Source organism: Eptesicus fuscus, chromosome 23, assembly GCF_027574615.1.
Source record: "Eptesicus fuscus isolate TK198812 chromosome 23, DD_ASM_mEF_20220401, whole genome shotgun sequence".
NCBI classification, from domain to species: Eukaryota; Metazoa; Chordata; class Mammalia; order Chiroptera; family Vespertilionidae; genus Eptesicus; species Eptesicus fuscus.
The window spans coordinates 13,323,311-13,340,167 of record NC_072495.1 but is presented as its reverse complement, the minus strand read 5'-3'; the positions used below and the strand labels follow the sequence as shown (position 1 = coordinate 13,340,167).

At 48.1% G+C, this 16,857-nt stretch overlaps 1 protein-coding gene across 4 annotated transcripts in view; it reads left to right on the top strand.

Moving 5' to 3' along the window:
- The window catches only part of GNB1L (G protein subunit beta 1 like), a 50,799-nt gene that overhangs the window by 13,258 nt on the left and 20,684 nt on the right, over positions 1-16,857 (top strand). For 2 of the 4 annotated variants that reach the window (XM_054712818.1, XM_008142604.3), the window contains 2 exons: positions 13,742-13,875; positions 14,342-14,467. In XM_054712818.1, coding sequence (XP_054568793.1) covers positions 13,763-13,875; positions 14,342-14,467 — 239 coding nt within the window. In that variant the 5' untranslated portion in view covers positions 13,742-13,762. Of the gene's footprint in view, positions 1-3,385; positions 3,438-10,238; positions 10,270-13,741; positions 13,876-14,341; positions 14,468-16,857 lie in introns of those variants that run through there. The other 2 variants (XM_054712817.1, XM_054712816.1) reach the window with 2 other exon arrangements.

The following is a 16,857-nucleotide window of genomic DNA, read 5'->3' as shown; positions in this document are numbered from 1 at the left end:
CTGTTGTGGGATTCTGGGCTTTGCTATGGTCTGTCCTGACCAGGGAGGTGGAAGGGCGAAGAAGCCTCACTCAGGACCAACCTGTACAGAGAATGTCTTTTAGGTTCCATCTGTGGCCTGGGAGGTGCAGAGGGAGTAGGCCGCTGTTCTGCCGGCCTAGGGACCGGCCAATTCAGAATTTTCCCACGAGGCTGGTTGTGCTACTTCAAAGAGAGAAGGAGTAGGTCTCGCTGGTGGAGAGCACTCTTGTTAGATGACTTCTTCCTTTCCCGGGCATGCTGCTCTGTTTCTAGAAGTAACGAAGATGATGACGACATTAAAGGTCACCCACTAATTTGCTTAACTCAATACTGACTACCTTGTATTGGGGACATTATTGATGAATTTAAATCTATTTATATTAGGGCAAAAAATAGAATGGTATTTTAAATAGGAGAAGCACTTAAAAATTGGCATTAAATCTGCTTAAAGTCACCTTGAGTAGAATTAGAAATTGGCTCTAAATCTGAAAGAATCTAAACAGGAAACTGGGTTTTTATAATATGTTAGTGGTGAACTAAATGCCATTACTTATAGCGTGAGAAAAAGTAGCACAAAAATATTGTACAATGTATTTTATTTGAAAAAAGCCCCCCCCACCCCCGAAAATGACCTAGGGTGTGTTACCTTGGACACAGAAGCGTGCCTGAGCCCTGTTCCCTTTTATTAACATCTTCTATTAGCATGGTACAGTTGTCATGGCGATGAAACAACATAGATGCATTGTTATTGACTCGAGTCTATACTTTATTCAGATTTCTTGAGTTTTTACCGAATGTCCTTTTTTCTATTCCAGGATCCCATCCAGGATCCCAGGTTGTATTTAGTCATCCTGTCTCCTTAGTTTCTTCTGGACTTTCCTTGTTTTTGTGGCCTTCACAGTTTTGAGGTCTTTTGTAGACTGTCCCTCAGCTGGGTTTTGCTGTGTGTTTTTCTCATGATTAGATAGGGGTTGTGGGTTTTGGGGAGCCAGACCTCAAAGATAAGTGCCACCTCATTACATCACATCACTGGCGCACGCTGTCACCATGACATCACTATGGATGTTGACTTTGGTCCCCCGAGGTAGCGGTTGTCAGGCTTCTCCACTGTAAAGCTGCTGCTTCCCCCATTTCCAGACTGTGCTCTTAGGAAGGATGTCACTTTGCCAAGCCACTCATCAGGGGTGGGCATTCTGCTCCGACTCCTTCTGGGCAGAGCATCTACATTATTTGGAATTCTGTGTGGGAAATTTGTCTGCTCTCCTGTCTTTGCATAAGTATGAACTCATGAATATCTTTTATTAATGCTATGATTATTGTGAAATGTACTTACAGTGAGTCTTAACACCTGCCCACACCAGCATCCCACAATCCGGATACCGAAACTGTCTCATTAACTCAGAACCCTCCCCCTGCTGCCCCTTGGTAGTCAGCCCCTGCCCCTCCTCCGGACCCCTGACAATGGGCCATTTGTGCTGTCTGCCTAGTTTTGCCTTTTCCAGAATGCCATATAATTAGGCTCACATAGTCTATAGCCTTTAACTTACCATAATTCTCTGGGTATTCATCAACGATGTTGTATTTATTAGTAATTTGTTCCTTTTTATTGCTCAAGAGTGTGCCATTCACCCATGGATATCATTTGGGTTATTTCCCATTTTGGACAATATTAATACAGTATAACTGCTATTAATACAGCAGACTTTTGTTTGCTCATAAGTTTTCACTTCTCTAGAATAAATATATAGGGTAGGATTGTTGGGCAATATGATACATGTATAGTTCCTTTAATAAGAAACTACCCCACTGTTTTCCAGAATGCTTGTACCATTTTGCATTCTCACCAACAATGTACGAGAAGTCCAGTTGCTCCACATTCCAGCCAGCACTTGGTTTTGTCAGTTTTTTTCCCTTTTTCTTTTAGCCATTCTAATAGTCTGTGGTCTTCAGTTCCATTTCATCTAAGTTGTTGAGTGTGTATGCATTGAATTGTTTATAGTATTTCCTTATCATCCTTTTAGTGTTTGTGGTGTCTAGTGATAACCCTTCTTTCATTATTATACTTTGTTTCCTCTCTCTTTTTTTGGTTGTCAGTCTAGCTAGATTTATCATTTTTATTGATCTTTTTAAAGAACCAATCTCTGGTTTTGTTAATTTTTCTCTATCGTATTACTGTTCTCTCTTTCATTTCTATTCTAACCTTATTTCCTTTCTTTGGCTTTCATTGGGCTTACTTTGCTCCTCTTCTTCTAGTTTCTTAAGATGGAAGCTAGGTCATAGTTCTCTTCTAATGTAGGCACTAGTGATAGGAATTTTTCTCTAAATTCTACAAGTTTTGACTTTTTATTTTTTATTCAGGTAACTTTTCTTCTAATTTCGCTTAGGACTTCTTTGGCCCATTTAAAATAACTCATTAGTTATTTAAAGTGTGTCACTTATTTTCCAAATATTTGGATATTTCCCAGTTATCTTCCTGTTATTAATTTCCAGGTTAATTTTATAATCTAGAGAACATATTTTGTATGCTTTTTGGGTTCGTCTTCATTTTTAAGGTCTGTTTTATGGCCCATGATATGGCCTAACTTGATGAATGTTCCACGTGCATTGAGAAGAATGTTTTTCTGTTGGGTGGAGTGTTTTCTTAATGTCACCAAGGTCAAGTACGTAGATAGTATTAGTCAAGGCTCCTGTGTGACTTTCTGGCCACTTGCTCAATAGATTACTAAGGAGCAGTTTACATCTCCAGCTATAATTATGTATTTGTTTATTTCTGCTTTCAGTTCCACCAACGTTTTCTTCATGCATTTTGTTGTTAAATGAATACATATTTAGGACTTTTATGTTTTCTTGATGAATTGATGCCTTATGTTTTTATATATCCTTCTTATCCCTGATGATACTCCTTGCTCTGAGGTCTGTTTTGTCTGATTTTAATATATCCACTCCAACTTTCTTTTATTGTTTGTATATCTCATTTCTTTACTTTTATCTATCTTTTTAAACTAAAACGGGCTTATTCTAGATAACTTATAGTTGTTTTTTTATAATAGCTTATAATTGTGGGCTCTTATAATTTATATGTTGAGAGTATTTACATTTATTTTAATCATTGATTATAGTCTTATTTTGGTTTACCATTTTGTTTTCTCTATTTCCTCTGATTACTTGTTCTTCTCTCCTTTCTTTTTTTAATCCTTACCTGAGGAGTGAGGATATTTTTTTCCATTGATTTTTGTTTGTTTGTTTGTTTGTTTTGTTAATCTTCACTTGAGGATGTTTTTCCATTGATTTTTAGGGAGAATGGAAGAGAGAGGGAAAGACAAAGAGAATAATGGATGTGAGAGGAAACACATCGATTGGTTGCTTCCTGCACACTCCCTGACCAGGCCCTGGGCCAGGGAGGAGCCTGCAACCAAGGTATGTGCCCTTGACCAGAATCAAACCGGGGACCCTTTGGTCTGCAGGCTGATGCTCTATCCACTGAGCCAAACTGGCTAGGGCCTTTTCCATTGATTTTTATAGAGAGTAGAAGGGAAGGGGAAGGGAAAGAGAGAACCATCGATGTGAGAGAGAGATACATCGATTGGTTGTCTCTCACATACACCCTGACTGGGGCCCGGGATATAACCTGCAAACCAGGTATGTGACCTTGACTGGGGATTGAACCTGAGACACTTCAGTGCTCAGGCGGACACTGTAACCATTGAGCAATGCCAACCAGCGCCATCCCCTCTTCTGCCTTTTGGATTACTTGGATATTTTAAAATAGTCTGTTTAAATTTTTCTATTGGTCTTGTGGCTATACCCTTTTCTATTACATAAAATGTTTTAAATGTTTGCTCTAGGGATTATAGTGTACATACTTAACCTTTGACAATCTTCTTAGGGTTAATTTTTTTTTTTCATTTTAAGTAAAATATAGAAGCCTTACAACCATATGGGTCCCCTTACTCTTCCACCTTCATGTTATTGCTGTTACATTGAAAAACCCACCAGTGTTATAATTTTAACAATATACATGTTCACTTAAGAGGTGAAAACTTGTATTTTATGTTTGCCCGGGTATTTACCATTTCTTTTACTCTACTGTCTTGAAATTCCACATTTCTTTCTGATTATCATTTCTTTTGAGCTGTATAACTTCCTTTAGTATATATTTTGGAGCACATCTGCTGGCAAGAAATTCTCTTTGGTTTTTTTCATCTGAGAATATTTTTATTTTGCCTTCATTCACAAAGGACCATATGCTGGATATAAAGTTCTTTTCTTTCATTACTTTAAAGGTGTTCTGCTGTCTTCTGGCTTCCACATTTTCTGATGAGAAATCCACACTCATTTAAATTATTATTTCCTTATGTATAATTTGTTGTTACTGTCAAGATTTTTTTTTATCATTTGTGTTTGAGTGTGGCTTTATCTTGCTTCTTATTCATTTGAGTTCTTGAATCTGTAAATCTTTCTTTTCCCAATTTTGTGAAATTTCAGGCACTATTAAAGTAATTTTTGTACTTCAATCTCTTTCTCTTCTTCTCACACTCCAATAACATGAATGTCAGACCTTTTACTGTTATCCCACAAGTCCTGGATGCTGTATTTAATGTAATCTTTTTCTTTTGACCTTATATTAGATAGTTTCTATTGATCAGTCTTCATGTTCATTGACTCTCTCCTTTGTCATCTCCCATTCCATTATTAATTTTTTTGGTTTCAGATATTTTATTATTCAGTTCTGAAATTTCCTTTAAAAAATAATTCTTATATCTCTGCTGAGAACTTTCCTTCCATTAAGTTCCAGTGTATTTACCTTTGCTTTATAGAGCATAATCATGAAAGCTGTTTTAAAATCCTTATCTGATATTTCCAGCATCTGAATCAGCCTAAGGCTGGCATCTGTAACTTGTTTTTTCCCTTGAGAATTGGCGTCATTTTCTGGTTCTTGGAATGTTGAATAATTTTGTATTGTATTCTAGACATATCCTGGATTGAGTATTATGTTGGGTCCTTTGGAGAATGTTGGGTTTTGGGTTAGCAGGTAGTCAACCCAGTTAGCTTTGTATCACAAGTTCTGTCTTGCCCTCCACGGACTATGGTGTTCATCTCATTTTAATTTTCAAAGCTTTTGAGATGCTGCTTTGGATCTGTCCCACACATCAGCCACTTGGGGGTCTGTCTGAGATTTGGGTGGTGGTTTAAATCTTAGTCCACATCTTAAAGCTGGTGCTGCTTTGGGCCTGTCCCAGGCATGTGCAATGCAGGAATGAGCCTGGGACTTTTGTGGCTTCCTTCACAAAATTAAGGGACCCTTTCTTTATCTCTGCCTCTCTTCAGTCCCCCCGCCCTCCTACACACACCCGTTCTACCCACAGTTCATTTCATCCTGGTTCCCCTAGATTACTCAGGCCAGAAAGACAGGGGTTTCTCACAGAGTCACTTCTTCCACGCAGCTCCCTGACTAGGGCCCATCGCTGGGACAGCACCAAGAGAGAAGAGACAAACACACCTCAGGGATTGATTTCCTCTCACATTCTTTAGACTTCTTTGTACAGAAATTAGGTGTTTTGCATTGTTGTTTTCAAAATTTGTGATTTAAGTTTTTCCCCTTTCACCTAAAATTCATTTAATAAATATGGTTTAAAATTTTTAGTTGCAAGGATCTTTTGGGTTTTGTTTTGTTAATCTCTGGTTTAATTGCACTATAGTTATAGGATATTGTTTATTATATTTCATATTTATGGAGCTTACCAATGTTTCTTTTTGTTTTTTAATCCTCACTCGAGGATGTTTTTCCATTGATTTTAGAGTCAGTGGAAGAGAGAGAGAAAGACAGAGGGAAGTATCGATGTGAGAGAAACACATCGATTGGTTGCCTCCTGCATGGACCCCTGACCAGGGCCTGGGCCAGGGAGGAGCCTGCAACCAAGGTACGTGCCCTTGACTGGAATCAAACCTGGAAACCTTCAACCCTCAGGCTGACGCCTTATTTACTGAGCCAATGTTTGCTTTGTGACACCCAGTATACAATCAGTGGTTTTTAAATATATATATACTAGAGGCCCGATGCACAAAATTCGTGCAAGGGGCTTGGCCCCCCCGCCGCCACAGCAGCCGCCTCTGCCTTGGCCCCGCCCCACCCCCACGGTTTCGTCTGGAAGGACCTCCCGTCTAATTAGCATATTACCCTTTTATTATTATAGATTTTTATTGATTTCAGAGAGGACGGAAGAGGGAGAGAGATAGAAACATCAATGATGAGAAAGATATACTGATTGGTTGCCTCCTGCTTGCACCCCGACCAGGGCCAGGGATCGAGCTTGCAACCTAGGTATGTGCCCTTGACCAGAATTGAACCTGGGACCCTTTAGTCTGCAGGCCGATGCTCTATGTGAGCCAAACCAGCTAGGGCTACAATCAGTTTTTACACATGTTTATGTGCTTTTGAGAAGAAGGCTTAGTCTCTCATCAGTGTAAAGTTCCATATAGATCCACAATATCTTTCCTGTTGAGTCTTCTCTCTCCTTACTTATTATTATCTACTGGACCTGGCTTGTACTAAGAGCCATTAGTGAGTTTTTCTGACTCCTTGCATCTTCCGTAGTTTGGCTTTATATAGGTGGTACCTCTGTTTAGTATATAGGTATTTATAAGTGTCATATATCCATTGTGAATTTCAGCTTTTAGTGTTAGAAAGTGTCTGGCTTTGTCAAATTTAACGCTTTTTGGCTAGAATTCAACTTGGTTGATATCAGTATTTCAATCTCTGCTTTCTTATTGTTTCCATTTGCCTGATATAACTGTCTATCTAACTTTAGCCTTTTGGACTAACTTTAACATTTTGTTTCTTATTGGTTTTTACATTCTGAGTATGAATTCTTTATCAGATATATTTTTGTGAATGTTTTCTCCCTGTCTGTTGCCTTATTTTTATTATTGTCATTTTGTAGCCTGGTTTTTACTTCTTTACTGTCTCTTGATGAGAATTGTGATATTGAGCTTCATCCATGTGAGATTGGAGTTTATCCATTTTCAACTTTGTGGAGTATTCTATTGTATGAATGTACCACATTTATCGCATTCTGCACATGATGGCCATTTGGATTGTTTCTAGTTTTTTGTTGTTTTTTTTACTATACACAATACCACTATAAACACTCTTGTACAAATCTCTTTGTGTGCATGTGTGAGAATTTCTTTAGGATGTTTATCTAAGAGTGGGGTTGCTGAGTCATATAGTGTGCAAAATAGTCCCAGATTGTTTTCCAAACGGATTGTGTCAGTTTATGCTCCCTCCAGCTTGGTAAGGGGTTCCAGTTGTCCCACATCTTGGTCAACATTTGACAGACTGTTTAATTTTTTACTAATTTGCTGGAAGTGTAGTTATGTCACATGGCAGTTTTGACAGGCATTTCTAAGATTATTAATTAGGTTAAACATCTTTTCATATGTTTATCAGCCACTTATGTTTCTTGTGAAATATCTGTTCAAGTCGTTTGATCATTTTTCTTTTTTGGTGTTTTCTTTTTTTATGGCATTTAAATTTTTTTATTTTTCCCCCATTGGTTTTTTTAGAGAGTGGAAGGGAAGAAGGGTGGGAGGGAGGGGGAGAGAAAGAGAGACAGAAGGGGGAGGGGAAGAAACATCGAAGTGAGAGAGACACATTGATTGGTTGCCTCCTGCATGAGCCCCAACCAGAGCCAGGGATTAAATCTGCAACCCAGGTAAGTGCCCTTGATTGGGAATCGAACCCACGACCCTGTGGTGTGCAGACTGGTGCTCTAACTACTGGGAAACACTGGCCAGGGCTTTTTTATGGTATTGATGTGTGTGATTTTTATGCTTCCCCCTCCACTAGTGTGCTTTTATATTGTTAAACCTCCAGAAATGTTACAAGTATAGTATATAATGAATACCTAGGTATCCTTCACCTGTGATCACCAAATGTTAGCATTTTCCCACATTTGCTTTACCATTCTACCTATATACTTATATGTACATAGAAATAAAGAAATTTTTTTCTGAAGCATTGGCAACAGATTCCAGACATCATGACATTTCACCTCAAAAATATAGGAATAAGGACAGTCTTCTACATAAAACACCATTATCCTTCCCAAGAAAATTAACACAATTCCATATTATCTGCAGTCCATATTCAGATTTCCTCAGTTGTCCCAAGCAATTTCTCTGTGGGTCCCCTCCTTTTTTAATGTGTTTTTTGTTGTTTGTTGTTTGTTTGTTTGTTTTGTTTTTGTTTTGTTTTTTACTTTTAGAGAGAGGAAGGGAGAGGGATAGAGAGATAGAAACCTCTGTGAGAGAGAGGAACATCATCAATTGGCTGCCCCCTACTGGGGATCAAGCCTGCAACCTGGGCATGTGCCCTGACTGGGAATCGAACTGGCGTGTAGGTCCCTCCTTTTTGACCCAGGATCTCATCATGATTCCCGTGCTGCATTTGATTGTGATGGTTAATTTACAAGAGTTGCCCTGCTTTTTGCTTTTGTTGTTTTTCTTGACCGTGACCTTTTGATAAGTCCAAGCTAGTTGTCTAGTCCCATAATCTGGATGTGTCTGCTTGTTTCCTGCACGTTGTTGGCATGGGCATGCGAGGATGGCGCCATGTCTTCTTGCATCACCTCAGGCGATCAGTGATGTCAGTTTGTTTACTGTTGGCAGTGCCAGTTTTGATCAGATGGTGAAGGTGGTGACAGCCAGATGTCTCCATTGTAAAGGAATCTTTTCCTTTTGTGATTAGTTAATAACCAGAAGAGTAATACCTTGGCTCTATGCAAATCACCTGTTTCCCAACAACCTTTTTAACCAGTTGGATCCTTTTTCAAATCTGACTGGTGATTTTTATAGTCTTTTGCTCTCTACTTGTAGTTTTAGCTCCTTCTTTTTCTTTTAAACCATTAAGCATTCTTATTTTAAATATACCTGAATGCTCTGCTCTGGAAGTGTAGTTCTGCTTCCTGTTGTTTCTTATGGCTCTCACTCATGGTGCCATGTTTCCTTATTTATTTTTATTAGTTTTTTTTTTCTTTTTAAATATACTTTTATTGATTTCAGAGAGGAAGGGAGAGGGATACAGAGATAGAAACATCAATGATGAGAGAGAATCATTGATTGGCTGCCTCCTGCACTCCCCCTACTGGGGATCAAGCCGCAACCTGGGCATGTGCCCTTGACCAGAATTGAACCTGGGACGCTTCAGTCCCCAGTGCTGATGCTCTATCCACTGAGCCAAACCGGCTAGGGCTATTTTTATGAGTTTTGACTATAAGCCTGCATTTTGTAGGGCTGTATCTATGAATTCATTGAGGTCTGAGTTGAAGGTGAGCTCCTTCTGAGAAACTTCACAGACTGAAGTTTTGAGGACCTCCCAAGGTGGTGTGAATTCGGGCTGAAACCTGAGGGCTGGCTTTGTCCTGGCACCTCTGGGTGCAGCTTTAGTTCTGTTTCAGTCTAACACTGAGAATATTGCCCGGGGGGTGGGGGGGCGGGAGGGTCTCATCTTTATGGGATGCTCCTTTGACATTACCAACCTCGGGCGTTTTGTCTTTCGTGGGCCCAGAGGCCTTGAGAGCACACATTCTAGGTCACTGGTACAGCAAATGCCCTCAGGGCAGGAGCCAGCTGCAGGCTCCACAGACCGCATTAGATTTGACTTTTACTTAGTGTTTGGCCTCTGAAGGTTCCAGATATTTTGGAAAACAACTTAGTGATGTATTGAAGATTTTGTTTTTTTAAATTTTATCAGCATTTGAATTTGCTTTATTGCAGAGGGGGCCAATCGGGACATTCATACTGCTGGAAAGTGGTGCCTCCCTAGTCTGAGCTGGCTGTGGAACGCTCAGGGTCTTAGGGCCGGCCTGCTAAGGTGGTTCTGTGCCCTTGTCTCATGCAGGCGTGGGTTCCTGTTTGAGCTACTTCCAGAATCCCATTCTGCCTGTCCTTGCCCTCTCTCTCTCTCTCTCTCTCTCTCTCTCTCTCACACACACACACACACACACACACACACACACACACACTGTCAGTGAGGCAGGACCCAGTGGGCTGGGGCAATGCCCAGCATCTCTGGGTGGTGGCTCCTCCACATTGGCTCACTTCTGGTGTTCTTTCTTGATTTCCAGGCTTCTTCATGGAACAATGGTTCTATTGCAATGAAAGGAAAGGGCCCCATGACTGAGTGTAGGGCAGGTGCCCAGGGCAGTCCTACAACCTGTTGGTGGATCAGACCATGGGGTACACAGAGGTATGAACCCCCAGTAGCACAAGAATGTCAGGTGGGACCTGTGGTCTCTGGGCACCAGCCCCTCCTCTAGCCCCGCTTCCTCTGCCTCTTGAGTTGCATGGGTTCTGCCTGTGATGCAGCCCCCGGGGCTGGGGCAGGTTTCCACCAGCACCCGGTGGGTGGGGTACATGCTCCTGCCTCCACCTTGGGGGGCGTCCTTGAACTCCTGTGGCTGCTGGGCCTGCCCAAGGCATGTGACCTTAGTGGGCGGGGGAGGGCTGGGTTCGGCTCAGCCACCCACTGCTCCCCACGCCCGGGGACAGGCTCCCTTCCCCTCTCCTGGACATAAGCCTGCCAGGCTGTTGCCACTGAGGGGACACAAGGGGACGCTGTCATTGTTCATCTGTGGGCTGAGGGCCTGCGGGGCTTTTGGGGGCATTTATAGCCTCGGTTGGAATGGCTGTCAGAGTTGTGCAAATTGTGTCAGATTGTCTTTCTTTTTAATTTTTAAAAGAATGTGTGTCTCGCTTTGACATCTTGAAGAGCAGGCAGAATCCGAAGTTGTGCTCGGTGGATTAAGTTTCATGTTCCTTTGCCCTCCGGGAGGGAGAGACAAGTGATAGAACAGGGAACAGAGGCAGTGGTGGTGGCCGTATCGCACATCAGCCTTGCGCAAGGGCTGCGGCCTCCGCTCCGGGCCGCTGGTGCCAGGGGAGATAGGATAATGCGATTATTCTCAATTAGATTAATAAAGAATAATTAGATGTCATAAATCAAGTAATCATAGGATATTGTCATGGGAAAAATATGTAGCTAGAATTAATTAGTTTTCAAATAAAGCATTTATTTTAATTGCTTGAAATGATGGAGCCCTTAATTGCCGATGCATCATTTTGGCCTGAGCATTTTGGTTGTTGTAACAACGTGACGGGTTTGTTCCCTGAACTTCTGGGGAAACAATAGAGGAGAACTTGATTTCATCACCTCCGAGCGAGCCTTGTGCTGGGGAGGTTCTGGAAACTCCTTTCTGGCCCCAGGCAGGTGGCGAGTGTGGGCTGGGCTTCAGCTGGCACTGCATGTGTATGTGTGTGTGCATGCATGTGAGCACATGCCTGTGTGTGTCGATAAGCATGTGCATGTATATGTGTAGGTATGCGTGTGTGAGCACCTGTGCGTGTATATGTAGCATGAACAAGGTGGGAGTGTACCTGTCAGGACTGCACAGTGGGAGCCTGCAAAGGTGGCCTGTTGGACTCTGTGGCTTGGACTGAGTGGTGGGGTGCCTCCCCATCCTGAATTGGGGCTTTTCTGCTGGGTTGAGGTGCTTTAGCAGGCTCTGCATTCTTGGGTTTCTCTGAACCTGGGGCCCAGCAACCCTGTGCCAGTTGCTGACCAGCTGTTCTTATGGGGTAGGCACAGCCCAGACAAGCAGTGGTTTCTGAGGGCCCAACAGCTGTTCCCCGGAACTTGTCCACCAAGCCCGCCTGCCCCAGGTAGCCCTGCGGGGTCTGCAGCCCTGGCCTGGCAGCATCTTAGGCGGCTTACCTGTCCCATCCAGAGCAGAGGCCGTGGGTTGTGAGCAGATGGGGTTATGGGCTTGGGTCCCTTTGCTCCTGGCTGGAGGCTGTTCTTGTGTTTGGGAAGAGTCAGTTGGCCTTTAGCCAAAGGCGGGGCAAATTTAGAGAGAGAAACAGATACACACTTGGCCATTTGTAAAGCATGTTCCCAGGGAACCCCTCCTTCTCTTTGAAACCCCGTGATCTAGTGGTAGAGCGGCCGGTCAGGGTGACTGTCTGCCCTGGGGTCAGAGGCTGGGGCCACCCCTTCCTGGGCCTGGCTCTGTAGTGTCGCTCTGGTCTTTTAGGATCTAGGACCCAGCCCCACTTGGACTTGCTTCATGGTGGCCAGACCTCAGGGGGCCTGGGCGCTGGCAGTGGCCTACCACTGGTCCCTGTGTCCTGGTCCTCCCCACCCCCCTGCACAGCCCCTGGTGGTCTCCAGGCTCTGGTCGCTGCTCACCCTCTGCTCTCGGGTGACCTAGAGTCCCCTGGGGTCCCCAGCTGCTTCAACAGTGGCATTTCTTAGGTGTTCTCCAGTCAAACTGCTCCTGCTCTCTTCTGAAGCTAGACCAGAAGGAAAGGGCCTGGGATGCTTTTGAGGAGAGGAGGTGCAGGGCTTGGTGGTTGAGGGCACGGCTGAAGTGGCCTGGACCCGCGCCCACACCTCTCCTGCCCGTGCATATGCCCAGCTTCAGCCTGCAGCCCCTCCTGCGGGCCTCTGTCCTAGGTCTGGAACCCCCTCCAAGCCCTGGCATCAACCTCCTGGCCAAGGCTTCCTCCTGGAGGAGGCCTTTCTGTCCGGTTCCTCGGGTGACTGTGGCTGCCATAGTGGTGGGTCCGCGGCCGCTTCCTGCTCTGTGTGCAGGCTGGAGGTGGGGGGGCTGGGGACTGTCCCAGAGCCTCGCATCCTCAGCGCAGCCCGGGCCTGCGGGCAGACAGATGTGTCCCCCGACTGTTGGAGCACGTCACTTCTGGTTCTGCCCCCCCCCCCCCCCCCACACACACACACACACCTATTGAGACCAGCCACCCCTGCACTGTTGAGTCCCTTGCAGCCTGTGGGACTGAGGTGGCATGAGAGGACACAGGCTCCCAGGGACTCTGCAGGATTGAGTGGCTGGGGGAGGCTCAGTGGGGACACCAGGCGGATTCTCCTTTGGGGTGAGTGGGCCCCACAGGCCTTAAACACAGGACCAGTGATCTGAGGAAGGGCCTCCTGGGTAGTGACAAGGTGATTCACACACTGCCCGCCCACCCGCTGCTGCGCCGGCCTCTCTGCGCCTTCTGGCTGCGTGCAGGCCTGAGCCTCAGGATCCTAGGGCCGCTCACGAGGCTGTTCCTTCCCCGACAGTAAAGGTGCTGCCTCCTTGAAGGATGGCAGCGGCAGTTAGCAGTTGCGGGTGTTCAGGCCCGGGACCCAGTGGGCAGCATTTGCAGCGCAGACGCAGAGGAAGTGGTTCCTCTCCATCTTCCGGGCCTGCTCACTGTTTGGCACCCAGGGCCCTCGCGCTCGCTGAATTTTCTGGGCGGGCTGGTTGGGGTGGGCTCCCGGAGGGAGAAACTGGAGTGAGGCCTGGTCAGAAGCAGGACTCAGCCAGGCCTGCAGTCAGGGCGACCCCTGCGCAGCCTGGGCGAGGAGGACCTGCCGGGCCTGAGTGGGACGGCGCTACAGTGGCCAGTGGGAGCCAGGCAGCCAGAAGGCGTAGCTGGTGTGGACCGGAGTTCCTGGGGACCAGCGGAGGGCTCTGTGCCGGGCCAGTGTGGCTGAAGGAGGCTGTGGCCACTGCTGCGCCCATGTTGGGAGTAGGGTGGTTCCACTTGGGTGCAGAGGCCATGGCAGATGGAAGACGGGATGGGCAGCATCCAGGGAGGCCTCCCACTGCGTTTCTGAAGGGGGACAGGTGGGTCACTCACTGCCCTCCCTCGGTCCCCAGGTGGCTGCAGCCCCGCCCAGCATGGCGGCCCCACCAGACCCCCAGTTTGTCCTCCGGGGCACCCAGTCGGCGGTGCATGCGCTGCATTTCTGTGGAGGAGCCCAGGAGCAGGGGCACCAGCTTCTCCTCTCAGGGTGAGTAGCTGCTGCTGGCCCGCCCCCGGGGGCTAGCCCAGGGAAAAGTTTGGGGGGCTAGCAATGAGCCTGGCGCTTGTTTGGGGGTCCTGCTGAGCAGCTCAGGCTGCCTGTCACCCGGGCACACTTTTAGAGCCCACTCGACATACTGTCCCCTTGGGGCTCACCCCTTGGGGGAGGCGGGGACACACGCCCATTCTGTTACAGGTGCCATCCAGTTTGCACTGTCAACGGCAGCCCTCCCTCCCTCTGCTGAGAGGCAGGCTCTGCCTACGGGGCCCTCAGAGGCCCCCTTGGAAGAAGAGCATGTGCCACTTTACCTGAGTGCGTGTTCAGAGCTGTCACCTAAACTAAAGGCTCAGGCAGCTGGAACCCTGGTCCACCAGACTGGCCCTGGGGAGCGGGCTGGACACGGCCACCTCCTCCGACACCTCCTCCCGACCCTGCCCTGCACTCGTCTGAACAGGTCCCTGAGTGGGCTGGTGCACATCTGGAGCCTGCAGACACGGAGGGCCATCGCCACCCTGGACGGGCACGGGGGTCAGTGTGTGATCTGGCTGCAGACACTGCCCCAGGGACACCAGCTCCTCAGGTATGTCTCAGTGGCAGTCCCAAAGGAGCCAGGTTGTGCAGCCTCCCTTAGACACTCAGGCTGCCCCACCCCCAACAGCAGAATAGGGTGTGACCCCTGCTCTCAGCCCATCCTGAGGCAGTGTGTCTGGGGTGTGCTGTCCCGCTGTGCTCACTAAGAAGGGCCTAATGAATGTATAGGACGGCTCTGTCCATAGCCCCAGCCGCCAGTGGCTGAGCAGAGCCCGCCTGGCCTGCTGCAGCTCCCCAATGGTGGGAACTGGGGTCCCCGAGGCTGAGCTTGAGGCCTCTCGTGGGAGGAGCCTCGCTTCCCTCCTGCAGGCCCTGGTTGGCCTTATCCCTGGCTGTGCAGCCACCTTCCCGCAAGGTGGCGAAGACGGTTGCCAGGGCAGCACTCAGAGCCTGAGCCTAAAGCTCCCCAGGCTGGTCAGAGAGACGCTCCACAGCCCGGTGTGGCCGCCTCCAGGGCACTGGGAGCACCACCCAGGTGCCCATGTCCGGGCACTCAGGGCTGGCTAGTGAGGGCTCAGCAGGAAGTGGCAGGAGCAAGGGCAGCCGGCACTCCCAGTGGAGAGTGGGTTTGCCGAGGCTGTGGCAGGCCCAGCTGGGAGTGTCACAGGGGCCATGAGGGGCTGGGGGCTGGGCAGCGGAGTGGGGAGTGGTTCTGTTCTGGCACTGCCATCATGGCTGTGTGGAGGTGACAGGCTGGGGACTCCAGGTGAGGGCTGGGCCAGGAGGCAACAGGAAGGGCAGGTGGGTGAGACAGCAAGTTGGAAGGGGCTTCCCTGCTTCCCATGGGGAGCGGGAGGGGCAGGGCACAGACCAGGAGTTTGCAGGGAGCTGGGTACCTACTTGGCTGCCAGAGCTGGCCACTGTCTTGGGCCATGCTGACATCTGCCCCCACTCAGGAATTGCTGCCCCAGCCCAGGAATCTACCAAATCAAAGTGCTGGCCTCCTGGACGCTCTGCCCCTACGCTCCAGGCCTGGTCTGTTCTCCTGCTCTGGGCTTCAGCCTGGACATCTGTCTGTGTGCTGTGGAGCCGGTCCCCAGAGGATGAGGCCTGCTGGCCTCCACTGGTCTGCAAAGCACTGTTATGCCAGACTCGTGGCTCCCACCACCCTGAAGGTGACTGAGAGGTGTCCTGGAAGGCTGTGGCCCTGGACGTGTGTGCTTGTAGAGCGCTCACAGGCCTTGTCTCCCTTGCCAGGCTGGCCCAGATGTCACCCGCCCACACTTGGTACTCAGGGCCCTCACAGTCTCCGTCTTTCCCTGACAATAGAGTAGGTGTCATGTCTGAACACCCCACTAAGTCACTTGTACCAGGAGCTGCATTTGTAAATGTTCCTGCAGAATTTTCAGCTGAGGTGTAGGCGCTCTGGGCCTCCTGCTCTCTAGGGCCCAGGCACCTTGGGCTGTCTTCTGGGAACCCCTGGCCGCGAGGGCTCGGGCGCCTGACGCCTTGCTCTGAGGCTTCAGGCCACGGAGATCTGGGCCAACGCGGCGTGGTGCGGGGTGGACAGCTCCTGGTGTCACCTGTAAGGATGGCACCTCTTCTTCCAGTCGTGGTGGCCCTGCGGCAGCCCCCCTCCAGGCAGGGGCCTGCGGGTGAGGAGGTCTACAGCGCAGACCGTGCAGGTGCTTGGAATGCGCAGGTGCGTTTATGTTGCACTAGAGGCTGTGCGCCCAGCTGTGTTTGGAAGTCAGGTCTCTCCAAAGTGGCTCTTGAGGGAGGAAAGTGAGCTTTCATGTCGAGGAGAGTCTGGAGGACAGAAAGCGAGGAGCCAGAGGCCCCAGCCCTCACCAGGCTGTGCAAGGGGCTCCAGGGAGCCCAGGGGCAGCTCCACAGACACCCCCACCCCATCTACAGGCTCGAGGACACACCTGTGCGGGTGTGCTTCCTGCCTTTCATTGTGAGATGAAGCATACTCACAGAAGAGCGCGGAGAACAAGTTTGCAGACTCTTGTTCTGTCACAGAGTGGACACCTGTGTAAGCGCCCCAGCAGGACCCGGAGCTCTGCAGCCCTGCTCCCTGCCTGTCCCCGGGAGGCCGCCCCTCGTGCCTCACTTGTGTTTACCACCGGAACGTGCATCTCCAAAAGGCAAAGACTCATTTTGTCTGTTTTTTCTGTTATTGTTCTTTACTTAAAAAAGTGGAATCACCCAGAGCAGCTTCCTGTGCATCTGACATTTTTCACTCAGCTCTCTTTGCGGGGTCCCCCACGGTGCGCGTGGCTGCAGTGCACGGCGCAGGCTTCTCCGGGGGGTGTTGCCTGGATGTGTGCACCCAGGTGACTTCTGTCCTGCTGTGGGTGGAGGTCTGGGGTGTCCACCTGGGCCTGCTGCAGATAAAGTGGAAGAAGGCTCTCGGCCAGGCCTCCTGGGGATCCT